This window comes from Eubalaena glacialis, chromosome 3 (assembly GCF_028564815.1).
Source record: "Eubalaena glacialis isolate mEubGla1 chromosome 3, mEubGla1.1.hap2.+ XY, whole genome shotgun sequence".
Classification (NCBI taxonomy): domain Eukaryota; kingdom Metazoa; phylum Chordata; class Mammalia; order Artiodactyla; family Balaenidae; genus Eubalaena; species Eubalaena glacialis.
In genome coordinates, this window is record NC_083718.1 from 155,671,887 (window position 1) to 155,698,405 (window position 26,519).

The following is a 26,519-nucleotide window of genomic DNA, read 5'->3' on the forward strand; positions in this document are numbered from 1 at the left end:
ACTCGTTGCCCATCCCCTGTCTGGCCCTCAAAGAAGGCACTGTGGGAGGGAGGGAGGGTCTGTGCCCCTGGAAATACACCTCGCCATCCCCCAGAGGGTGTCTGTTCATGCAACAGTCTCTCAGATCCAGTTTCATGAATGTCTCTAGGAAATAGCTTAGGACACAGAAATATGATTATGAGACGTCCGGCCACCCACAGCCTGGCCTTGCCCATCCTGTCATTCTATAGCCTAAGGTTCTGTCATTCTACAGCCTGAGGTTCTGTCATTCTATAGCCTAAGGTTCTGCCATTTTACAGCAGACCAGCCTGAGACCAGCCTCAGGCTCGCTAGGGTGAGGGAGAGAAAGAGCCTCCACCTGCCTGGCCACCTCCCGTGCCTATCCAGATCCTTCCCCAGCCCACCCCTGCTCCAGAACCCCTTCCTGAGAGTCCGCAGCACAGACTGGGATTCCCAGTGCTGCAGGCCGACCGGCCCCTCCTCTGTTCTGCTCTACAGGGAGATTTGATGCAAAGGGTCAGAGCTTTGGAGTCAGGATGCCTGGATATAAAGCTGGGCTCCATCACTGTTAATTAAGAGAGCTTGGGAAAGCCATTTCACCTCCAAGGACCTCAGTCTCTCATCTGTAAAATGGGGATAATACACCTGCCTCATCAGACTGTGCTAGATGTACTTTAGATAATAGCATTACACTCTCTACCGTGGTGGAGGGATCCTTATCATAGACACCCTCCTGTGGGCCAGCCACCATTCCAAGCTCTTAGATTACATTACCTCTGATCTTCACAATAAGCCCACGAGAAGGGGGTTATTATACTCATTTTGCAGATGAAAACTAAGGCCCAGAGCAGATGAATGGCTTCCTCAAGGCCTTGCAGGCAGACCTTCAACTTGAATCCTGGCCTCTTGGGTCCTAGTCCTGGCCATTTCCCCCCGTACATGGTGCCCTTGCTGTATACTTCCAGAAAGGTTGACGATTTTGTAGGAGAGTGTCTTTTTAGCTGGTACATCCCACAGAAGAGTACTCTCCTTAGCGTTTGTGATGCTTCTGTATCCAGGAGCTGTTTGACCTCTTCTGGAAGCTATTCAGCAGGTTCCAGGGCAGTTGGGGTGTGGACATGTGTGACAACTCTGAGCAGGCCTGGGTGACAGCTGGGGACCTAGATGGAAGCCCCACCTCCTTGGGAGGTGACTGTGGCCAGTGTGCAAACCTGGACGTTCTGGAAGGAGCCAGGCCACTGCCGTGGAGGGATGCACCAGCCCAGGGTTGGGGGAGGGCTGATTCCCGACTGCCAGGCCCATGCAGTTTGACCAGCTGAGCCAAAGTGTCCTCAGAGATCTTAAGTGTGTCCTCGGATTTCCTCTGGCCTACAAATAACTGAGAAAAATAAGTACAAGATGGTGAATTTTTTAGTAATGAAGTGTATTAACTTTACATGCTTATATTCTGAAATTATCTTCTTTCTACTGTGTTTGAAGTTAAACATCTTTCACTTTAAAAAGAAAATAGTGGTGATATGAGACAAACAGGGCTTTCAAAGCCCTTATTTGGCAAAATTAAAAGTTGGTAACTGTATTGTTTCTCCCACCCACCCTCCTTCTCTTCAGATAGGAGAGAATCGAGCAAGCCTAAAACATGATGAAAAGCGTACAATAGGAGGGGTGAGGCCAATGATACAGGGGAGAAACTGGGAAAAATGACTAGCCCAAGTTTCCAAGAAGGCAGGAAAGGTGGGGGCCAGAGCTCAGGTAGAAGATATGGCCTTGGATAGAAAAGGACACTTCCTCACCTATAATTGGAGAAGGGAGAAGGCTGGCAGGAAGGTAATTTGGTGGTGGAAAGGTGGCCTGATGGCTTCTAATCAGAGCTCCACTCTGTAAAGTAGAAGTCATGTGCAGAGAAAGAGGGGGCTGGGAGCTGGTTCTTGGTTTGAAGACAGGAGAACATTTGACATAAATGTAAGAGAGATAGGCCACAAGAACTGACATTGACAGGAAGTTAAATGAATTTCATATCCTGAGCCAACTGTGATTGATTGGTATGGTTGCCTGGAGTGTGGTATATAAAGGATGACAAGACCATATTGAAGCTCCGCAGAGAAGAGGTCTGACTGATTAGTGGTGTCTGCTGTGGACCTGGATCAGGCCACATGCCTGCCCCATATCTGCTCTGATTGCTGGGAACATAGACCATGCTGATTGGTGATTGAGGGCCTGTGAACCTGCAGTGGTCCCAAATCACAGCTTGTAAGATTTTCTACAGCAACACTGGACATCTAGGGTGTAAAGGTAGATGCATCTACACTCCAGGCCTTTTCCTGACTTCCTCCTAGCACCCCCTGCTCAATAAGCATCCCACTGATTGTGAACTACTCCAGGGCAGGGCCCATATCTCTGCAGAATTGCCAACACCCAGGAGATGTTCTATAAAGACATACTAGACCAAATCACCCAGAAACAAGTTCATTCCATTCAGTCACATGGTATCTCTTGGGCCTCAGGCCTCTGGGGTGGAAGGAGAGGGGGTCTCAGTCCCAGGCACTAGAAGAAAATTACTGTTTTGTCCCTAGCTCTAGGGAACTGGGGCTTTCTCAGATTGTGTTCACTTGTGCAGCCATCCTGAAATCTGGAACAGAATGCATAATGTCGGGGCTGGCTGAGCTGGGTTGGAGACACAAGCCAGACTCAAGGGTAGACCAGTGAACCTGCAGGGCCCATTCATTCTGAACTCTGAGAGCCACTGGTATATTCTGTAACCCCAGTGTGCTACAGTCTGAATATAATTCTAACTTCTGACCTTACAAAGTCCTTTGACCCTAACAGCCTGTTGTTCTAAGACTGTGTGGTTCTGATATCCCAGCCTTCTATCATCATAGAATTCTAACCCTCTAGCATGTTTGCTTCAGTCTCTCTTGGAGTCCTTGGGAGGAGTATGGAGCTAAGAGCCTTCTAGGGCCTGGAAATTCCTCCACATAGGACTACTGCCACCTGTGCCCCACACCACCCACCCACAGGAAGCAGAAGTCCAAGCATAAAGCAGGATTTGAAGAGTTAAAATCCAGGCTATGTGAGCATCGGAGACAGAGGTGCTGTAGCCGTTACCCCGAGCACCTGCACATCCAGCACACCCAGCCTCCAGGCCGCGCCAGCCTCTCTTGAGTCCCAGCTGAAGTGCCACAGGCCCATAATCAGGAAAACGCCTGTGGGGCTGGGACACAGAAGTCGACTCATGGTGAAGACCCGGGCTTGAGAGAAGGGCGAGATAGAAGCCCGACACACGGAACGCCAGTAACATTTAAAAATTAATAACAGCAGCAATTGCTCCTTGGAGAGTGGGCACCATCCTGCTTGAAGAACACCCATATCCATCAGCTTACGTGGCTTTCACATCCTCAGTGCCTCCTGGAGGGAGACAGGATGGTATTTATTATTCCATTTGGCAGATGGGTAAATCAAGGTGGAGATGAGAAGTGAGAGAATCTTAGAACTGGAGTGAAACAATGGTCAACACTGATTAGGCCATTCTTTCTGATGCCTGTCTCCCTAAAAAGCCATCCAGCTGCTACTTGGGCCCTCTGTTCTCCTGAGAATGACCTTCCCCTCTCCTGCCTGGGCCTTCTGTGACCTCTTCTCTGGGATCCCATAGTCCCACAGGATTTCCCTATCACAGCTCTGCTCATGCTGAGCACATTTGTCATCTCCTAGTCTAGGAAGGGGAGGGTAGGTCAGAGAAGACTTCCTGGAGGAGGTGAGAACTGGTTGGTTGAAATTTCCCTGATGCATGTCCAGCTGCCTTCCAATTCCTCTCCTTATCCCCACAGTCCTCAGGGCAAGACTCCAACCACCTCCATCCCCCCCTGGTTCTCCACTCGGGGGCCTCAGGAACAAAAACTCCTCAGAGCTCATGGCTGAGCACAGAAGAGCAGCCACAGCCCATGTAGGGCCCTGGTAACCTTAGAAACGAGGGACCCGGCAAATAGCACACGCCCAGCCACTTTCTCTCCTCCCAGGCAAATGCCCATGGCCTGCCATTCTCCCCACTTTGGAACATGAGGCCACAGCGTCCAGAAGTGTTTCAGAGTTTTCCAACAGTATTTCAAAGGGCCCTGCCGCCCCACCATGTACACATCTGGCAGCTGGCACGCCTGCTCCAGGCTGAGATCCTTGGCCAGAGTCACCCTTCCTGTTTCAGCCTAGAGCATCCAGCCAGCCAGAGGAACATCCCATCTGCTAGCTTGTCCCTAACTGGAGCCAGCCCTGCCCTCTGGACCAGGTTGGACCTCCGTCTGTGAGCCAGGGCATCCGGAATGTCAGCTAAGAGCTCAGCACTCTTGCTGGGCATGTGGGGAAGGCAGGGGGAGGAGAGAGTGTCCTAGGTGAAGGGCATGGGCTTCGGAGCCTGACTGCCCGCGCGAGGAGCTCAGCGCCTGTCGTCGTAGGAAGGAGCCTGGGCAGAGCAGGTACTTGGCTTCTCTCGGCCCTCAGAGTCCCTCTAAGAGGAGCCTGGCGTCAGTGGGCAGCACATGTGCAGCTCAGACCTGGTGCACGTGAGCTCTTGCGTGATTAGTATTATTTCAGAGCCCACGGTCCTCCAAGAACAGGACTCCTGCCCAGGGGAGAGCAGGGCTGTCCAGGGGATGGGGCAGAAGTGCTCGGTGGCCTCTGAGGACCCAGCTGGGAGCCTGCAGGGAGACCCCCACGGCCGGTCTCAGCTCCAAGGGACGGTGAGGCTCATGACGCTGGGCCCCGTCCCTGCCTGCATGGTTGGCCAACAGGGTGTTCTCCTGGGTGCTGGGGGCTGACATTCTGGGAAAGGAGCCTCTGGATTTATAAAGAGTGGTAACCATGACCGCAGTGAGCCCTGCGCTGGGCGCTGCCCCTGCAGTTCACAGAACCCATCACAGGCTCCGTCTCCAGGGCTCTCCCCGCAGTGCCTCGTGCTGACCTCCAATCACTCTGCGCAGTCACTGCCTGAGTCTGGGGTGGTGTCAGACCCCAGGAGGGAAAGGTCCCACGTCTGACCTATCTCAGGGTCCCCAGGGCTTGGCACGTGCCTGACATGTAGGAGGTCCCAGTGAGGGCTTGTGGAGGAGGCTCTGCAGCTCCAGGCCTTTAGGGTACAGGTTCCCCAAAACCCCCAGGGCTTATGTCCTCATTGTAGGACAAGGGCAGGGCCCAAGGGGGAGGCTCACCCCCTAGTCTGTGTCCTGTCCCTTCCTCTTCAGCCCCGTAGCCCCGGCATCCCTCCCTCACTGCATAGCTCACACTGCCCTGTAATTGTTTGCGTGCCCGTCTCGCCTCCACCCTGTGATGTCCTCCAGGGTGGGGACCATGTGTCTCAGCTCCTGGCACAAAACTGGGTACGGGGGAGACATCATCTCTCAGTCCTTGCTGAACTGAAAAGGCCCCAGTCCAGCCCTGCCTGGCCGGCAGAGCAGGAGAAAGAAAGCTCGGCTCTGCCAGTTTCCCAGACGGACCCTCCTTGGGAGGTTCGAAGTCCCGAGGTACCCCCAATTGTCCATCAACCCCCAGGTCCATCTGTCTAGCTCTCCTGTCACACTTCCTCGGGTAAACAAGCACCGCTGTTGCTTGATACCCGGCGGCTGATCCTGGCAGTGAGAGTAACACTTGAAAGTTCCCCTTGCATTAATTTCAGATGGAACATAAATATGAGCTTGGACTCCCTCTTCCAGGAAGAGAAAACTGGAAACCCACTGGACTCACTGGAGAGAAAACATGTGTGCTGGCCGAGGGGAGCCCGTGTTACTTTGGAGCTTTTGTGGGAACATCTGGTTCTCCCCTCCTCCCCTCCACCAAGCCCCCCAATACTGTCTGGAAATTGCCCTGTTAATTGGCATATTCTTCGAGCTGAATACTCACACACTTTCCTCTCTGATCTGGTGAAACCTGGAGGGGACACATGTTTCTGACGATTCGCTGCCCCCAAAACGTGAGCTCAGGATCCCTCGCAGCCACCAGTACTTCAGAGTAGATGTACTGGCCATGCAGCCAACTAGGACATCTCTGGATGGAAGCCCAAGCTTTGCCTTTTACCGGCTGTGTGACCTTGAGCAAGTCCCGTCCTCTCGCTGAGCTCCAGTTCCCTCATCTGTAAACTGGGAGTACCTGGAAATGCTGCTGTGAAGATGAAATGAAATAATATTTGAAAAGCATCTTGTGCCCAGGAGACTCACTGAGGAGGAGTTTGCCTTCAGGTCATCACATGATGGAATCATAGAGGTGGGAGGACCAATGAGACCTTTGTAGGGAAACTGAGACAGAGAGGGGAAGGAGGCTGCCTGAGGTCACACAGCTGGTTGGCTGTCGAGCCAGGTTTTCTGTCCTAACCTCAGGACAGGATTCTTAGCTCTGTCCTACCCTGCCTTTCATGTCGGAGGGTAAATGGGGGCTGTTGGGCTATGCCCAGCTGATGGGTAGGGACTAGACCCAGCCTATGCTCTGCTCACTGAGCCTTGTGCCCTAGCACAGGCCTGCTTGTGCCTGGAAGAAGGGGAGCCTTTGTCTGTGCACTAAAACATCATGGGGCTCTGCCCACTCAGAGCAGGACACCTTCCCTGCCTGTATATGATGTCCCTTAAGTGGCACTCTGGCTTGCATGGTCAGGGGACACAATCACCAAACCAGCCTTACAATTTGTCAAACCTATAATCCTCCTCCAGGCCCTTGCTCCTCCCCTTGCCTGTTTCCCAACTCCCCACCCCCACCCCCATATATCTGCTTGAATCCACCCTTTCTGGGCCCTTCTTCCAGGAAGCCTTCCTCGGTGTCTTTGGTGTATGGATCTCTCCTCCGTGCCCTTTGTTTTTGTTTCTGGGTTCTCTTTCTCCTCTTTCCTCTTCCTCCCTCCTCTCCTTCCCTCTTTGTCTCTGTCTCCTTGTATCTCTTTCTCTCTGTCCCGACATCTCTCCTTTTCCTTCTCTCTTTACTGTTATCTCTGTGTCTCTGTGTCTGTTGCAGCCTGTCTCCCAGCCCCTGTCACCTCCTCTCTTCTTTCTTCTCTCTGTCTCCCCGTGTTCTGGAGCTCTCTCCCCCTCCCTATCTGTCTCTGAGTGTCTCTCCTTTCTCTGCCTCTCTCCGTGTGTCCCTCTCTCCCACTCTGTGGCTCTGTGTGCCCTGCCCCCACTGTCCTCCCTCTCTTCCCTCCTCTCCTGGTCCACACGGCCTCAGCAGATGAAATGGGACGTTCCTTCCTGCAGAGAGCTGGCCAGAGAGCAGCCGTCAGTGCTGGAAGGAGCTGCTGAGCAGTGGCCAGGAGAAGCCAGGAGCCTGGGCAAGCCATGCAGGCTAAGCTCTGACACCAGGGGGCCCCTTTGGAAACTTTCCACACCTTCCCTGCAGGTTCCAGGATGGATGTGGTGCCTTTTTCGGGATTTGTGACCTTGGAGGCAAGCCCAAGCCCTGTCTGCCAGCCCCTGGGGACGGCATGCACTGGGCCCTGACTCTGGGGCTGCTCTGACAGCCAAGCTCCTGGGATTGGTGGGATCTGCAGGAGCATCACCAAGGGGTTGGGCCATGGCTATGAGGGGAAGGGATCCTCAAGTTCAGGTCTCCTGGGGATAAGACGAGATAGGAGGTAAAATCCAGGGTATTCTGGTGACCGAATGGATGAGGATGAGGAGAGAGAAGGAAGAGTGAAGACGGGCCCATCTGACTTGGATAGTGGAACTCAGCTGAGACACATCCAGGAGGGGAGGGGGAGGCAATGGAGGATGTTGGGTGGAGATGCCCAGGAGGCCGCTGGACAAATGGGTCTGGGCTAGGGCAGCAGGTCCAGAGTGGTAACTGAAACCATATGAATGGATGGATTCACATTCCACGGATTGTGAATAGAGTGAGAAGAAAAGAAGGCTGTGGAAAGGGTTCCCAGGGACACCCACATTTATCGGGCAAGGGAAAGAGGAACCTACGAGGAGGACAGAGAGGGAGCAGTGAGAGGAGTACGAAGAAAACAGGACAGAACGGTGTCGTGGGGTCCTGAGAAAAACAAGCCCCAAAGAGGGCAAAGAGGGGGTCGCGATGGGAACCTGGTCTCGCGAGTGAGGGCTTGCTCTGGACAGTCCTGGGGCAGGAACCCCGTGGGAGGCGCCTCCTACAGGAGCTGCCCCTGGCAGGGGGTGGACACCTCCCCACCCTGGAGGGAAGGAGGTGAAGGCCAGTGTGGCTTAGAGATGGAGGGGATAGGAATTTGGAAAAATCATTGCTGATTGCTTCTCATTTCTCCAAGTATCTAAAGTCTTCTGTTTAGGGTCTTAAAATACACAGTAAGGGCCTGGAACCACTGAGGTTGAGGGAACGGACAGGGTGCAGGCCGGACACTGAAACGTTGCCAGGCAGTGCTCAGGGTCCGGCCAGCATCCTGTAAGGCTTGGGCTCCTCCGAATGCCCCCTCTGCCAGCTCCAGGAATGCTCCTTTTAGAGCGGCCACATGGCCCTCAGTAAATATTCGTGCTACTCCGGTATAGCCTGAGGTGGCCTGTTTTCCCTACGGCTCTTGAAATCTTCTGCGCGCGGACCACTGCTGGGCCTGGAGGCCCCTGTCTTTAAATGGGTCTCCATGGAGGCAGGGAAGGAATTGCTTTGCTGCCAGGAGTGCATTCCAAGAGCTGTGGGCAGGGAGTTCCTGCAGCCTGTGCGCTGGAGGCCACCACGCCCAGTTCCAGCCTGATCACGTTTGGGGGCAGGCAAGAGTGGGGTCGACTCGGTGGCCACAGCCAGGGATGGCTCAGCCCCTCACTCAAGTGTGCATGCTGGGCTTTTCCAAAGGACGTTCACTCCTCCTGCCTCGTTAGGACTTTACAGCCTCCCCAAGGAGGCAGCCACGGGGATCCAGGCCCATTTGACACGCAGGGAAACTGAGGCTGGCAGCAGGGCAGCTGATTGCTCAGGATCACGTACAGGAGACTCAGAGCCTTGGCAGAAGCCTGGGTCTTCCGTCCTCTACGGCACTGGGTCAGGGCCAGAGCTGCGAGGGCGTTGTCCATGTGTCTTCTGCAGCTGGCTTCCCAGGTGAGCCTCACTGACCTCACAGTCTTTGCACATGCTGTTCCCCCTACCTGGAACACGCCCCGCCCCACCCTGTGCCACCCCACTCTCATCCTCACCTAGTTAACTCTGATCCCATCCCTCAGCTAGGGATGCCTCCTCCAGGAAGTCTACCCTGCCCCCAGGTTAGATTAGAGGCCTGCTGTGCACGCTCACCACCTTGTGTGCTTCCCTCGGCATAGTACTTACCCTGGATCAAAAGACCTTGATTCTCAAGACCCTGAGTGCCTAGAACAAGCCCCTACCTGTTCATCACCATCCAGCACTGGATATGCACTCAATCAGTGTTCGTCAGATAAATGCAATAAATAGGTAGAGAAAAGGAGGGAGAGGAGGAGGGAGGGAGGGAGGGAGAGTACAATTTCATAAGGGTCCCTGGAGTCAAACTAATGCCTTCCCCATGAATGTGAGAGCGAGGGGAGCCCATGGTGCAGCCCAATCCCTCCCTGTACACAGAGAGACACCAAGAGCATACAGGCGTAATGGGTTTGCCCAAAGGTCCCAGAGCCAGTGTGGTGGGTTCTGGTCCAAGTCTCCCGTTCCCAGACCTGTGATTTTTTTTGCAGTGATCCAGAGGTGGGATTTCAGGGGCTGTGGCAGGCCACCGAGAGAGAGACTGTTGGGTGGGGGACTTGTTGGGGAGTCTTGAAACCAGCCCAGAGGTGCACAGGGCTGGGCGGCAGTGGGCTGTGGGGTTCACGCCCCTGTTCCAGCCGCTGTGCACTCCCAGCCTCACTTCCTCTGCGCCGGAGCCTCTCCACTTCCCAAAAGCTCATCCACCTCCTGTGTTCCTCACACCTTCCTGGGGCTGTCAACATGCTGACCTTCCAGCTTCCCACCTGTCACCACCCGTCACAGGCAATTAGAATAATAGTGCAGGAATTTCCCCCCAGGTTCTGGGATGAATGGTGAGCAGGAGGGGAGAGAACTGCCCGTGGGAGTGGGGCTGCAGGGAAGGACACAGGCTGGGAGGGCACAGGGGCCACCACCACTCTGCCCACATTGAACGAGTGGGGAGACTGAGGCCCAGCGAGGAGAAAGGGCTTGCCCGGGGCTGACTCCCAATAGCGACTGGCCTTGCGAGGAGTCTCCCTAACCGGAGCCTGGGAGAGCCTCCGCCGTGTTCTCAGACCTCGAGCCTGCATCCAGCCAGAGGGCCGTGCCTGGTCTCATCTGGGACTGTGGACCAAATGATTCATTTCTATATTCTCAGTGTCTAGCCCAGGGCTGGCCGCAGAGCAAACGCATCATAAATGTCCGTTGAATGAATGGTTAGTGGGTGGAGACTGAGATGGAGACCAGCCCCCTCCGTGCCCCACACAGGGTTCTATTACTCCTTCCGCAGAATCTTACACCTCATTCAGTCCTCAGGGCCCGCCCCAGGGCCTGGGTCAAGTGTGTGATCCATAAATGTTGGATAGATGGTGAAATGGTGAACAAATGAATCTTCAAAGTCTTAGATCCAGCCAACACATACTGAGCACGTGTGGGGCGGTAGCCATGCGGTCTCTGCCCCATGGAGCCTGGTGAGGAGATAGACATGCCCACACAGAACCCCATTCCCATGCTAAGGCAGGGAGCCTCAAGTTGCTGGTGGAACTGACAAAGATGAGCCATAGACCTCAGACCTGGACCTTGTCTGACTACTGGAGGTTGTCCCTGCCTGGACAGTCCAGGGCTGGGGTCAGCTTGATGGTGGGGGGCACAGTGATGCAACAGTAAATAAACACTGTGAGCCTTTGCTGCGTGCCAGCCACTGTTCCCGGAGTCCTCACAACAGCCCTAGAGACTGCTAATACAATCGTTCCCACTTTACAGATGGGAAAACTGAGGCACAGCGTGGTGCAACCAATGAGCAGCAGAGCCAGGATTTGGACCCAGGCAGGGTGGCACCGGCCCATCTTCCAGCTACACAATACTGCCTTTCAGGGAGGCTGGCCCTTGACTTTGGTGTAGGTCGTTGGCCTGAGGCTGTCCCCAGTTGCTGATGACCTGCTATGTGGCTGAGCCCACTTTGTCTCTTGTGTTCCAGGTCACTTTCTGGGGAACAACACAGTCATCGACGTCCTTCGGCAGGCAGGGCTGGAGGTGGAGCACACGCCCGCGGGACAGACCATCCACAGGTAAGCAGCTGGGGCATCTGGGGGCGTGGGACTTGCTGGCCCACTGCTGCTGGTCCACGGGCCCTGCTGACCACGTTGCTGTATGGCAGGCTGCACTCTGCCTTCCCGCTCAGGCCTGCGGGGCAGAGTCTTGAAGGAGCCTCTGGTGAGATGGGGCCTCCTAGGGACTGGCCTTCGCCAGGCACCCAAGAGTGGGGGCTAGGCTGGAGGTGGGGAGACCAGGAAGGAGGTTGGTGTGCAATAGTGGCAGGAGGTCAGGGCGGTGGGAAAGCAGTGAAGGTGGGAATGGGAGGAGCGTTAAGTTTCGAGAGATGTTCAAGATTTAGAGACTGGCGATCGGTGGGGAGCAAGGACTCTGTAGGGCTCCCGGGTTGCTGCCTAGAGGACCTGGTGGATGCCCAGGCCCTGAATCGAGATGGGGCCATGTTTAGGACAAGCCCTGGCCAGGCCTCTTCCCTGTGTCCCAGCCCTGCCCACACCTGGTCCTCACCTTCCTCTGACCGCACCTCCTCATTGCTGCCTCCTGGCAGCAATTCCCTCACCTGACTTTCTTGCCAGGGCGCACTCGCTCTGCCCGAAGAGCCGTATAGCGCATACAGTGGCCAGCCTCTCTTCCTGTGTGGGTTTTCTGTCCCACTCAGGCTGGAAGCTGCCTGAGGGCAGAGGCCAGCTGGGTTCACCTGTGGTCCACAGTGCCAGCACCAGGCCGGGCACGGAGAGGCGTCAGCATGTGCTGGGCAGCCCTAGAAGACAACAACAGAACCCTGAAACCCGAGGCTTCCATGCAACTTGTGCACCAACCGGTGCAGGAACCTTCCTCACAGGGGTGGCCAGAGTGTCCATGATGTTATAAAATCCAGAGTCCAAAAGAAGCTTGAATAACCATAGCTAATGTTTATTGACTGTTCACTGTGTGTTGGGCTCTAAGTGCTTTTAACTCATTAAATCCTCACAACAACCCCCTGAGGCAGGAACTATGAGTATCCCCACCTTAAAATTGAGGAAGCTGAGGCCCAGGGAGGTGAAGCCACTTGCAGAAGGACACACAGCTCATGTCAATGGCAGTCTAGCTCTAGGGCCTTCCTAAGGTCCTCACCACAACCTGTACTGCCTGAGGGGCTGGGGGTGGGGCTCAGGGGTGGGAGGGCTCAGAAATGACTGCAGCCTTGCTCTTCACTCTGCAAAGATGAGGCCTGGGGCCTTGGACCTCTGGTCTCCCAGCTCCAGGCTGATGCCCTCCCCCGTCTCTATGGCACATCTGGAGGAACTTATAAACACTCTCACCTTGGACTCCTCCCTCTTCTCATCTTCTGAGTCAGCCTGACCAGACCGCTCTTCCTGACCATTGGAGCCCATCACAGATCAGTTTGTACTGGGCCAAGGGTAGGCATGAGTTGGAGGGATGAGGGACCCAAGGTAGCCTCGGGGACAAGGCCTTCCTCAAGCTCCTCCTCACAGCCCCAAGGACCTCCACCTCAAAGCTCATTGTGTGGGTCCGGACGGGGCGGGGGTCGGGCAGGCCGGCGAGGCTGCCTCGGCTCCTATTCATCTCAGAGCCCGGGCATTAGAACAGGTATCCCCCCACTCCCCGCAGGCCCCGCTCTCAGCCTGAGTCTCCGAGTGCAGGCTGAAGTCCTGTGGGTGGGGTGAGGGGGGTGGGGATGCCGAGGAGGCCCCAACAATAAAAGCCATCATCAGCCACAGGTGCTTCCTGGATCAGTCTTTTTGTCTGCCTGTTTTGAATTATCTCCCCAGCAGCTGCGGCATCTCCTGGACCCTGGGAATCTGGGGCTGCCGTGGGGGCTGGAGGAGGACAGGCTGAGCTGATGGCCTTCTGTCCTTCAAGGAGAGAGAAGCCCCTCACCCCATCGTGCACGCAGGAGCGGAATCGGGGGACAGCCTCCCTTGGGCGACGGCTTGCCTTAACAATTCTCGGGACCAGGACCAACTTCCCCCAGGGTCAGATGTCCCCAGAAGGAATTCCGTTTGGACCACAGAGAGGGAAGAATAGAAGGGAGAGGAGCAGAGGGTGTTCCCAGGCTGAGGGGTGTCTGCGCACCGCTGTATGGAATGTGGGGTCCACGCCACACACTTAATCGCACGTCAGTGCCTGCTGCAGACAGCTCCGTTTGCTCGAGGGTGACATTAAAGAGAGGCCGGTTCTGTGCCAGGCACTATGTGAAGACCTCGTCTCTTGCATCCTCATGACAACCCTATGAAGTGAGTAGTATTAACTCCGTTTATAGCCAGCTGTTGCTTGGACACTTGTGTCTCTGCCCTTAGTCACATAGCCTGGAAGGTGCAGAGCCAGGATGTGAACCCGTGTCTGTCTGCCTCCACCTTGAGTTCCACCCTGCTCAACACTGTCCTGCCTCCCCTGAAAAGGTGCTCAGGAGACCAGTGTTGAATGCATGAGTGGATGGTTGGACGAATGGCACAGCAACAATGTTAATATTTCATATTTAAGGAAGTTAATTACTGAAGTGTTTCAGCTGCTATTTGCCAGGCACCGTTCTGAGTGCTTTGCCTGTGTTAACTCACAAAATCATCGTGATGCCGCTAGGAAGTACCAGCTGTAATATCCCCATTTTCCAGAGCAGGAGACTGAGGCACAACACAGGGAAGTTGGGTAACTCGCCTCAAGTCCCTCAGCCAGAGCTTGTTGAATGAACGAGACCCTGACCAAGATCAGATATGCTCCCAGAAACCTGCCCAGGGCTCACTCTCTCACTCCTGCTAGTCTGGGCTCAAATGTCACCAACAGGGACCAGACTGTCCTCCCTGCCAACAACGCCCCCTCCCCCCACGGCCCACACTCTCCCTCCTGCCCCTGCTTTATTTTTCTCCTCAGCAGTTGTCACCATCTGACATCCGGCCCATCTTACTCTCTGTCTCCCGCTTCAGAAAGTAAGCGCTAAGAGGGCAGGGGCTTTGTCTATTTTGATCACTACTAACACCATTACCTAAAAAGTTCCTGGTGCCAGGTAGATGCTCCATAAATATCTACTGAATCAATAAATGAAAGAACGAACCAAAGCTCTATCTCGCAACACCAGGCGATGGTTTTCCTGGGTGACCCTCAGCCGGGCACCCTGGCATCTTCTCCTGCCGTGACAACTTTCCCACTGAACTGCGTGCCCCATCGCACCTGAATGACACGCCCCAGCACGCGTGCCTCATGTGCGGTTGCCCCTTTCCAGCCCTGTTGCCCGGAGCCCGGCACCTCCACCCGAGGGGACCTCGGCGAGCCCCGCCCAAGCGACCCCAGCTGCTGCCATCCCTGCGGTCCCCTCGGCAGCCCCCACTGCCCCGCCTGAGGAGGAGGACCCAGCCCTGTCCCCGCACCTCCTGCTCCCCGACAGCCTCAGCCAGCTGGAGGAGTTTGGGCGGCAGAAGAAGTGGCACAAGAGGCAGAACAAACACCAGCGGCCGCGGCAGTTCAATGACCTCTGGGTCCGCATCGAGGACAGGTGAGCTGGGAGGGGCAGGTCTACCGGGAGCTGGGCCTCTCTCTGGTCAGCCTACCTCAGACCCACCCAGGGCCAGACACACTCTGTTATCCGCACGCCTGGCTCTAAGGAAGCGTGGCAGGTGGGTACTCGATCGGAAACTGGCTTGTCCCTGTTCACAGAAGATCCTCCTGTTCATCTTTCGGGGTTTGTAGAGCACGCTTACACCTGACTTTCCAGTTTTCTCCATTTAAAGGTGAAGGAATAGGAGCTTCCTTCAGGTGCAGTGGACAAAAGTCTGCTTTGCCCTTAGCTTTCTTGGATGCATGATGGGTGCAAAGCGGACCCCATTTGTCCCATGGGCCAGAAGGTGAAAGCAGGAGAAAATGGAACAGGCCGGCCAAATCAGAAAGCTGTGAGCTCTCTGGGCTTGGATGGCCTGAGCAGCCGACACGCTGGCAGGGAGGCTGCAAGAGGTATCCTGCATGCAAGAGAGACATGGCAGATGATGGCGTGGGCTCTGTCTCGGGAGGGGCTGGGGGATTTGTGATAAAACCTTGTTGGAGATGGGCAGGTGCAGAAATCATCCTACTGTACTGACACCTGTCTGTCCTCTGCCTGTGTCTCTGCCTGCACCACTCCCTTGGCCTGTCTGTCACCAAAGCTCCTGCTGTAACCAAGATGCCGTCTTCCAACCTCCACCTGCAGGCTCAGCACAGAGCAGTCTCCCTTGATTCCACTTTTGGGCAGAAATCTCCACATCTGGTGAACAGCATCACCAGAGCACCCAGGGAGTGACTGTCAGGGAAGGACAGAGTCCTGCCCACTGCAGTAGCCCTGCCCTGGACATTGGGATCCAGCACTGGGCCCTCGGAGACTCAGAGTCTCCACGTGGACCCTAAAAATCATCATCTGGGATTTTCCTCAGCATCCCCAGAAATAATCACCTTGGATACTTGTTAAATAATACCCCAGGCCCCACCACAGACCTCGTGTATTGGAATGTGTGGCACAGGGGCTTGGGAAGCCATGTGCTGAATGTGTACTGGAGTCTTCTGAGCAGCTTTGGGAAACGCAGACCCAGCTCTGCATTTATAGATGGTGAACCAAGGCCCAGGATGGGGGCTTGTCCAGGGTCATACAGGAACCCCCTTCATGACCTTCCCTCAGCCAGGTCTCTGAGTCATAGACAAAAAGTTGACATAGTCCAATCCACTGTCTTAAAGTACAGGGTGTGCGCTGTCTTAAAAAGACTTCCAGCAAGTAAAGTAAGAGTCCATTCCTCCTTTGGGCCTGTGTTGGCTTCAAAGCGCCTAACCTGGGTTCCTGGGAAACGTGCTTCTGCAGAGGCCCCACCGGCCCAGGCTGCCCAAGGTGGAGGCACTGCTGTAGCTATACTGGCCTCGACACAGTTGGCTTGTGTGCCCGGCATGGGCTGCTTCCTTCCCACCGGGAGTGAGGGCACAGAGTTACCAAGAGCCACTTCTCAGCCCTGGGGAGGCTCGCAGGCTGCCAGGAAGGCGCTGGCAGCCCATAAAGCACTCCAATCAGGCCATTCCCCCAGGGTCCTGATCAACCCGCTGGGCAACGAGACCCTGCCAGCAGTGGGTCCAGCCCACAGGGTGACAGGAGGCTGGGCTGCCAGCTCCAGCCACGGACCCCCAGCCCCTAACCACGCCTGAAATGTAAATTTCGGCAAATGACTCCAAACAGTTTCCTTTTCACAACACGTCTCTCTGAAACACAGAACCTGGTTTTAGGAGAAGGAAACAGCTTTTCTTTGGCAAGAGGGAACCCCTTCTCAGTCCCAACAGGTAAATTGTGGCTAGATAACTTTCTTCCATCTGGTTGGGTTGGAGAAGGAAATTTCCACCAACCGGCAGCCTATTTGTTGAAAGTTTCTCTGCGTCGCAGTGAAGTCGGCCCTGAGGTCCCAGAGGGGCCCAGGTGCAGGGCACAGCTTCCGTCACTCCTGGGTCTCACCCCACCCATCCTCATAGCATGCCCAAGTTTCCGATTCTCCGAGAAGGAGCAGAGGAGAGCTCTCTGGAGGGAGACCTGGGGCCCATTTGTAGCCCTTCTGACAATATTGTTTTCCTTGGAGCTTTAATTCTGTTCCGAGTTTTCTCGTTTGCTTCCCCCTAAATCCCACCGGATCCATCCCCTGCTCTCCATCCCCTCTCCCAGCTCATCTTCCACCTGTGATCTTACGGCGGGGCCCTAACAGGTCTCTGGCCCCTAGCCGTGTCTCAGCACGTTACCGTCCTCAGCCTGAGATTCCCAGTGCTTTCCCTCGCCCGCCCCACCAAGTAAACTTCCTGTTGCTCAGCCTGGATGCAGAGCCTTTGCCTCCTTCCCGCCTCACCTGCTGGCCCTCCTCCTGCGGGATACCTGGGCCCCGTCCTGGCCAAGCTGTGTGCTGCCCTGCAGTGGACCATGCACGGCCCACCCCCACCTTTGTCCTTGCTTCTCTCTCTGCGGGGGGTGGATGTGAGTGGACACTTGCTGAGCTCCTGCTGTGCCAGCCACTGACATCGCTCACATCCCCCAGCCCTGTCAAGAGTCCAGGAAGTAGGCTTCGCTTGACCAAGAAGGAAACTGAGGCTCAGCGAGGTCAGGTAACTTGCCCAAGACCTTGCAGCAAGTCAGGTATGGAGTCAGAACCTACAGAATCAGGGCCGTCTGATGCTGAGGGCCACATTCGTCCAGCACCACGCAGACGCCCCTGCTGCCCTCGCCTGGCAAGCGTCTCCTCCCTTCTCCCCATCCTCCCCACAGTGTGTTCCCTGTGTTCCTCCCCTGCATCCCATAGCCTCCCCCCGCCGACCGTGGGTATCCCGTGGGTGCCCCTGTCCTGGCACAGTTCCACAGATGGCAGTCGCTCGCTTGTGTTTCTAGGCCGGGAGGCCCTGGGGACCAGAGCTGGGCTGGACTTCTCTGGATCACCGGAGGCCTCGCTGAGGGTTTGTTGACTGCATGCATGAGTGAGAGAAGAGGGGAGAGAGTGGGGAGAGGGCCGAAGTGCCACCTGGAGCAGACTGGCCTCGCCTCGCCCCTCATTACCCCAGATGTAAACACACCGAAGGAAGTTTAGAGAAGCAGCAGCCCGTGGCAGGATGATTTATGGGGACCTGTGAAAGGGGCCCGGCATGTGTCCGCAGATGGCTGTGCAGCAGCCGCAGAGTGGTCTCAGGGAACCCCCGCATCTGAGAGCCAGGAGCAGGCAGCAGGGCTGTGACCAGGGGGCACACCAGGGAGGAGACCGTTGCCACGCTAGCTGTGTGCAGGGCACTGCCCCAATCACTCGGATCTGTGACAATCCTTGGTTTCTCCTTTTGCACAGTTAGGGCCGTGACTGACCTCTGGGGGTCATGCCAGCTCTGTTGTTCTCCCAGTCCCCCAGTGGGTTGGATAAACAAGGGAGCAGAGCACTGGGCCATCGGGAAGGACAGTCATGAGGGGGCAGGTGCAGGGAAGAGAGCGTTTCCCGGGCATGGCCGGAAGCCAGGTGCAGAGGTGGGCATCTGTATGTGGTGGCTGCAGAGCCCTGTAGGTGCCACCATGCAGGGATTGGGGTGCAGGACACACATGCACAGGGGGTCATTGGCCTCCTGGGCCTCAGTTTCTCCAGAGGTTTGAGCAGATGGCCCGAGCCCCCGCAGAGGGGAAGAGAACCTTTTCCCCTCCCCCTGGGCCCCTGGGAGGGCTCTGCATGCCTCCCTCTGACCTACCATCCTGCCCTGAGTTTCTCCAGCTCACCTTTCCCCCAGCACAGCCAGGCTTTCTCCTGGTACCATACAGGGTGCTCAGCATCTCTGCATGAGGCCAGGACCTCGTCTGATTAGAGGACGATGCGCCCAGGAGAAATGGGGAGCAGGGTCACTCAGTGGATAAAAGCACAGATGAATTCAGGCAGAATCCCCAGCCCTTCCTCGTACTTGCTCGGAGGCTTAGAATAAAATGATGGTGCTTATAAAGCGGTGAGCTGGCCTCAGACCACTGGTGACACTCAGTAACAGCTGTCCCCAGTGTTGGTGGCTGACTCTCAGAGTCTGGTCTAGGATGCCACCCACCCCATCTCCCAGCAGGAAGCGGCTCCTGGGTCTTCAGTGCATATTAGGCTTAAATGAGCCCCTGGGTGAGCACATCGTTAAACAGGAGCGAGTTGGCTACATGCAGGGTGCCCAGCCCGTGTCCAGTGCTGGTGGGGATAGAGCAGGAAGAGTCGTGGGTCATGGCCGGACCCTGTGGTGCAGCCGAAAGAGCCCTGGAGTCACGGCCACTCTGCCTGTGCCTGGCGAGGAATCCAGCCAGCAAGGGCTGGAGGGCTGGGGGCCCTGAGGGTCGAAGTGACCCAGTGAGGGGAGAGTGAAGGCATTCCCAGCAGAGAAGACCATGTGGCCAAAGGCCTGGAGGCTGGCGTGGGCCTTAGATACCAGGACAGGGAGCTGTGGGCAAGCCAGTCACTTTAGATCTCTGCCTGCGTCTGACCGGCCTGCCCAGACAGTTCCAGCCGGATCACATCGCGAGCTCCACCCCAGGCAGCAGGGCCACCCGTCAGCCAGGCCCTCGTGCCCCCAGCTCCATCTCCACTTTGTCTCCTCGGAATCCTCTGAGGAGCCCACCACCTTTGTATTGCAAGAAAGCCACAGCTCCAAGACTCCCCAGACCCAGCCCTGATGGCTCTTAGAGACCCTCTAGTGCCAGGATTGGGGCCCTACTCCAGGAAGCCCTACAGATGAGACTTGAGGCAGCCAGCTGACACACCTCAGGCACCAGCCCTGCTTTCCTGTGCTTTATACCTTGGGCTTCTGCCTATGATCTCACTTCTGGCTTCTGCTGCTAGAAAACATTTTAAAGTCCGAGGGTCTGATCCTGCTCCTTCGTTGTACACACAGGGAAACTGAGGCCTAGAGGGCAGGACCTGCCCAAAGTCACGCAGCAAACGGGGACATCGAGCTCTGCCTTCCACCCAGACAGAGGGCCTTTTCCCACACAAGGGGCCCTGTCGGCTCCGAGCGCACTCGGCCCTTGGTGCCAGCCGTCTGCGGAGCCTGGGAACACTCAGAGTGTTTGGTTTGGCTTCGAGGCCACTTTGCCATGAGACGCTATTCCCCAGCATGGGCCTGGGGTGGGGCTGGGATCTGGACTGGGCTTTGTGAGCAGAGTGGGCCCAAGAGGTGGGGGCATTTGGAGGGGCTTTCTGTCCACACCCCACTAACCTCACCCCGTTTTCCTGGGACTCCTTCCAAGCAATAATTCCCCGACTCAGGCTCCAAGGGGGAGTTTGCATCTTTGGTTTTCAAAGTGTGAAAGCAAATGCCTTTGGGCGCCTTGTGAGACATAGTTTTCATGATTCCTACTTGGTCCTTCTTCTGACGGCGGGGGCTGCTGGGCCCCTCTCTGGGCACCCCAAGTGGCAGCTCAGCCTCCTCTCCTGAGGCCAGCCTTCCTGGCCTCCCAGCTGCTCGGGCTGGAAAGATGGGGCAGCAGCTGGGAGGAACCCTTCATTAGAAAAGAAGGGGAGGGAAGGGACTGCGGTAGTGATCCTGCTGGGCGTGGGCACAATACCCTCCAGGGGCTGAGGCCACAGGGGGCCTCCTCTCTGACCCTGGCAAGCCTCCACCCATGGGTGTGCGAGGTCTCTGCAGGAAGAACCATGCTTCACTCCCGTGCTCTCTGTCTCCGCAGTTAGGGACGGCACCACAGCCCAGCTGGGGCTGGGGAGGCAGACAGCCTGGTGCACGTCTTCAGGCTCAGTTTCCCCATCTTGAAAATGGGAACAATGATAAGATGACACATGTATAGCATCAAGCACAGTGTCTGCCGGCACACAGGAAGTGCTCCATAAATGGAGGATGCTTTTAGTGAGAGAGACAAGGACACACACATAATAATAGTGCTAAAAATAGCCAACACCATACATCACTTCCGGTGCGCCTGGCAACGTTCTAAGCACCTTACATACGAAACCCATTCAAACCTCGTGCGCATAAATAGGTGCCAGTGACACAGTGTGATCAGTGAGAAATGCGCAAGGCTTCATGGGAGCCTCAACTCTCCCAGGTGGCCTTAGGGGCAGGAGGACAGATCAAAGAGGCCTCCAGGTGAGGAGACATTGAATCAGGCCTTCAAAGGTGAGTCAGAAAATGGCAGCAGGACATTAGGTGTGACTGGGGATGGTGGTGTGTGCTGGGAGAGCCCAGAAAGGTGAGGTCAGCCCGCACCAGGTCATGTGAGAGGTCTCGGGTGCTCTGAAGGCCGGCATGGGGTGAGAGGTACAATGTGCCGGATTTGGGGGAGTCATAAGGGGCATTCGAAACTGCCTGGTCTGCCCCCTCCCTTCCGGTGCTTGCCACACAATTTCTGTTCAGGAACACCTCCTGCTACCCATGGTGTGTGACAAGCATTTGCTCCCTCCTCTCCTGATTAGTTCTCTGGGAATTTCTATAGACAGAGGAACACACATCACAACTGTAGAGTCCAGGGTGAGAAGGACCTCACACAAGGATGTGGTGGGTTCCCGCGGCCACAGCATCACCAGGACTAGAGCAGAGGGGGAGGGACAGGGCAGGGAGTGACAAGCCCCTCCTTTTCTGAGGGCACACGGACACGGATGCCAGAGCAGAGGTCCCAGACCCCGTGCAGGCAGGGATGTGCTTGTGACCCCCGGGCTCCCCTGCCCACCACCCCCTGAGGCTGAACCAGGCTGTGTGTGAGGGTCCGGCCAGCACAGAGGTGGGGCTGGGCTGCAGTGGTGATGATTACAGAGCTCACCGTGGTGATATGGCCAGTTGTCAGGGCCTCATGCCCAGCATGTGGAAACATGGCCAGTGTGGGACCGGGGATGGGGGGAATCCCAGCTGACCTGGGGAGTGAACGGCCCATCAGGGAGGGAGGGTAAGCACTGGAGAGCAGGCAGTGTCCCTCATGGAGGAGGCTGCCCGCTCTGCAGATGCCCAGGGAGGGGCAAGCTTCCTGCCCCACCATCAACTGCTGGTGAGCACCCACTGGGTGCCCGCTTCAGATCCTGTCCCTGCCGTGTGTCCTGGAGCAAGTTGCTTACCCTCTTTGTGCCTTGGTTTCTTCACAAGTAAAATGGGATAGTAGTCTTACCTGCCTCGTAGTGTTGTCATGAGGATTAGATATTAACGGGTCCTACGTGCTGGGCACAGACGCCGCCGGAAGCGCCCTCAGCCATGTGCAAGCTGGACTCGCGGCCTTCACGGCTGACTGCAGTGTCACCTCTTCCAGGAGGCCATCCGGGCTCCACACTGGGTTGGGGCCCCTCTGTGCGCCCCCTGCCCCTGGCCTTCCCCTCCCATCTTTGACCCTCTGGGGTGATGGGGTTTGTCGGATCCTCCCCCTGCATCTCCCTCTGCCTCCTGCCCCCCGGGGCTGCAAAGGGCAGGTGTGGGCCCACCGCTTCTGGGGCCCAGCCCTTTCCTTCATCCCAGAGCCTTCTCCCCCTTGGTATCTCTTTGTTATGCCTCCGTCACTGGCAACTCTCTTCCCCAGTCCCTGCCCTGCCCTCTGCCCCTCTCTTTGTTCATCATTTCCTATCTCTCTCTCCAGGACCTGAGCCGGTAACCTGGTCCTGGCCCCTGCCCTCCCCTCGACTTCCCGATGCCACCAAGTGCTGGCCTTGGCCCGCCAATTCCTTCTGCACTCCATCTCTTTTTATTTCTCTGTCTCGGTACTTCCCTCTCTTTCACGCAGGCTTCCTTGAGCCGAGAACCTCACCCATGACCTCCAAACTGGCTTCTATTTTTCTAAGTTCCTGAGGGACCACCTTCACTGACACTCCCTGTGATTAGGCAGAGCGAGGCCACCAGGGTGCCTGCCCCCCGAGGCGCCGCCCCACTCCCTCTGTGACCTGGCCCAGGGAGCCTCACTGAGCCTCCGTTTTCTCATCTGGTGAAAGGGGGTGGTGCAGCCCGTTGAACGTTTGTTTTGAGGACCAGAGATGCTACTTATAAAGTGCGGATTCCCAGGGGGCACTCAGTAAACGATAGCCGTGATAATGAGGGTGAGATGGGGCGGTTGTTTGTGTGTTTTGTTTTGTTTTCTGTTTATTTCAGACTGGGGAGGGGAGGGCAGCAGGAGGCCAGGGGCACCTGCATGCAGAGGTGTGAGGGCTGCCTGCTGCAGCGTGACCCCAGATGGATCTCCTCCGAAACACTTCACTTCTCTCTGCCTGGGACCCAGTACTCTTGAGTGGTCACCCTTGAGGCTGGCTGTGTGGCTCTGGGCTGCTCACTTTCCCTGTCTGAGCCCTTTGTTTCCTTCTCCATTTTATGAGAAAAAAACCAGATTCAATAAAAAGTTGGATCTGAACCCTAAGACCACAGCCCAGGACAAGGCTGCTGAGAGGCTGTTCCACGTTCCACGTATTTTTCTCCCTCCAGCACCACCGCCTCGCCACCACCACTGCCCTTCCAGACCACGCACAGCTCCGGAACGGCCAAGCCCCCCTTCCAGCTCTCCGACCCGCGCCAGCAGCAGGAAGAGCCGGGGCTGGCCAGCAGCTCAGCGCCCAGCCGCTCACAACCCGCCCTGGGCCTCCTCCCCGCCATCGCTGCCAGCATCACAGCCCCCTTCCTGCTGCATACCCTCGGTCTCTCCTGACCTCTGCCGCCCGCCTCCCTGCCGGGTGCAGAGAAAGAAGCCAGAGAAACCGACGGGAGGGTCTGCGGCCACACCCACGGCCCCTGCCACCACCTCCAGGGGTGCCGGACACCTCATGGGTAGTCCAGACGGGATCCGTTAGAACACTAGAGCTTTATTGTACCCGAGTTACATCTTCTTTTTTGTAGAAGGATCTTAATTTCCCATAGTGCTATGGGGCTGTTTTGTAAAATATGTGTCCATATTAAAAAAGGAAAATGTATTTATTCTACTGATAAAACTATTTTTATGTGGCCAATGTTAATAACACTTTAACTAGCCCCATCGCCAACCCAGGAGGTGAACCCAGGTTGCCAGCACGTCTGCGACCTCATGGGGACCGTGGCTTTGAACTGGCTTGCTTCTGGATCAGCGGAAGCCTCCAGCAACCAGGTTTGGCTTCCCCCACTGCAGGGACCTCAGAGGGAGGGGCAGGCAGACAGGCTTAGCTTTTGTGAAGCTGGATTTGGGAGCCAGAGATGTGAACGCTAACGGTCCTTCCTTCCCCTGGATGCATCCTGGGGCTGGGACGATACTTTAGGAAAGAGAATGCTGCTATTTTGAAAACCCTGAGTGTCTGTGAACTGGCCCTCCAGACCTCTTGGTATGTGTTCCAGCCAAGGCACTTGGGTGGGGGAAGGGATGTTGGTGCTGAAGGAAGTGGTCCCATAGCCCCATGTGACACATGGTTAAACTCGCCAAAGAGAGTAAGGTCGTTGCCCCAGGTCACAAAGCAAGTGGGAGATCCAGGCCATGAGTCCAGACCTCCCTGTTCTGGTATCGTTAATCCAGCTTGGCTTACAGGAGAGGCTGTTGAAGTCACGGCCAAGTGGAGTGAGCTGAGCCGAAGGACAGGAGTGGGCACTGAAGGGCAGTTTTAGAGGCAGGGCCTCTAGGAATCCCATGGTAATGATACTTGTAATGAGAGCTGCCATTTGTCCAGAGCCTGCAGTGTGGCAGGCATTTTGCACATTCACTTTATCACAGATCCTCACGCCAGTTCTGTGAGATGTGATTGGCCCCGTTTCACAGATGAGGAAACTGAACCCCCATAAGAGATAAAGGGACTTGTTCAATGTCACCCAGCCTGGACGTGGCCCTAGATCAGTGTGATTCAAAAGCAATGCTTGTCTCCTAGACCATAGTCTGTTGTGGTCTCTTTGCACAGGGAATCTCCAAGGGAGGCAGGTCTCACCCAAATGGGCCAGCTCACACTTCTTACTCCAGCCAAAGAGACCACTTGGCTACAGTAATCATGGTGGTCCCTCTAGCCAAAGGGCTCTGGCAACAGGCTCTCCCACGTGTCCCATGTCCCGACTTGTCGTATCTTGAAGCCGATGAGAGGTTTTCCTGCCGAATCAGAGAGGCTGGAGGATAGCTGTGATGGGCCTGGTAAGGCAGAGCAGCCAAAGGGGGGCAAGCAGGCCACTGAGACTCAGAGAAACTGACCAGCTTCTCTGTCCTCAAGGTGGTGGCTGAGAAGGCAGAGGACCCAGATTGGTTGCCTCCCAGCCCTGACCCCTCACTGGGCTGGCAGCTCATCAATTACAGAGTCCTGGAACCCAAGAGCAGAAAGTGCCCCTCGTTTGACAGATAATAACAGTGAGAGTAAAAATAAGGCCCAGAGAGGTGAGGCATTTCCCCAAGGCTGCACAGCTGAGCAGGTCTGCTGACTCCCAGCTCAGTGCTCCCCAGCATGACTGCACCATGGGCTTCCCTGGCAGGCCTGGTAGTGTCTGATTAGAATCAGGGCTATTGTGCCCAGCTTGGCAGCTGTCTCCCTTCTGAGACAGTAGAATTCTGGGCAGCTCGTTGGATGGTCAGAAGTCCCACAGGCATCTTGGCAAGCAGCTGAATTCTTTTTAGCTCCGACCCAGATGGATGTGTTTGAACTTGAGATCTGGCAGGAGCCCTGAGCTCTGCTTCAGAGGGTCCAGCCAGCCCCATGGGTACCAAACTGTAAACTGAACTTGACCCCAGCCAAGGCTGGAGTCCGTTTATCCTTGGCAGAAATGTGACTTCCTATTTCTGAGCAGGAAGGGGCTTAGCTGACTTATAAAGCAGACTCAGAAGGCCTGCTGGACATCAAATACATCGTGCAGAGTGCTATTTGGATGAGATAAGTGTAAAGGAATTAGAAACACACAGGCCAGATTTCCCGCTGTTCAGGGCAGAGTGTGGCATGAGATGTATTGAGATGGAGCTTGAGGTTAATTAAAGATGAAGCATTTGGTAAACAGTCCACGCATCTGACCGCATGCCCAGATCTGTACCAGGCACGGGGCCAAAGAGGTAAATTAATGCAGTGTGTGATTATCAAACACACACAGTGCCAGGCTCTGTGTTGGGGCCAAATCTAGCCGCCTTCCTTGGCCTAGAGGAATTCATCATCAAGATGCAACAAGCAGCCCAATCCTAGGTTCTTAGAAGGAACTTTAAAGGTCATTCTGTCCAGGCCCGTGATCACAGGCAGATGCCCCCAGATCCCTCCTCTGGGCAGGTTGGGAGATCCCAAACTCTCCCTCCACCAAGCACTCGAGTGTTTAAAGAAAGCCACGTGGGCAGCTGATGGATGGGCCAATTGATCAGGTAGACATGTGCTGATGGGACAGCCAGAGCCAGCGTGAGTTAGGCAGACGTCTGTAGCCTAAGTTCACTGGTCCCTGAGGACCACCCGCTGGCCAGGGTTTGAAATGAACTGAACTTGCTGACGTATGTCGCAGAAGACCCGAGGCACATGTACAGAAATCTGCATGGCTGGGGCACTTGAATTCTCTCTTCCTGGGCCCGGGAACCATCATCCCATCCACAGCTACTCACGTGCTTTGGATGATCTATCCACCACTGCTGACATTTTTTCCAGCACATTCTGTGTGCCTCGCCTCATAAAATACCCCTGTTGCTCTGAGAGCATCACGTCCACGTCTTAAGACTTTTACATTTGACCTTGAGGCAGGCAGAGAAGATCAAGGACTGAGAGCCAGCATGTTAGTTGTGGCCCTGGGTCCCGTCTCTCAGGACGACTGACTAAATGACCAAGGGGTTTTCTGGGTCAGGTCAGAATGGCCCTGTCTCCTAATCTCCCTCTGGGCTGTTCTGAGCACCAGCAGCCCGGTGAAGGCAGGGACGGTAAAGGTGTGTGAGTCAAGCTGCAGGGAGCTGCAGAGGGCCACTGAGGGCCCCTCCAGCTCTGAGAGTCAAAGATCTAGAGTCTATG

General features: G+C 55.9%; 1 protein-coding gene across 4 annotated transcripts in view; it reads left to right on the forward strand.

The window, feature by feature from the left end:
* Window positions 1–26,161, forward strand: part of TRABD2B (TraB domain containing 2B) — a 217,616-nt gene extending 191,455 nt beyond the window's left edge. The window contains exons 5-7 of one of the 4 annotated variants that reach the window (XM_061184241.1): window positions 11,096–11,186; window positions 14,387–14,656; window positions 23,044–26,161. In XM_061184241.1, the coding sequence (XP_061040224.1) occupies window positions 11,096–11,186; window positions 14,387–14,656; window positions 23,044–23,263 (581 nt within the window). In that variant the 3' untranslated portion in view covers window positions 23,264–26,161. Of the gene's footprint in view, window positions 1–11,095; window positions 11,187–11,716; window positions 11,790–12,944; window positions 13,513–14,386; window positions 14,657–23,043 lie in introns of those variants that run through there. The other 3 variants (XM_061184242.1, XM_061184243.1, XM_061184244.1) reach the window with 3 other exon arrangements.
* Window positions 26,162–26,519: the final 358 nt, after the last annotated feature.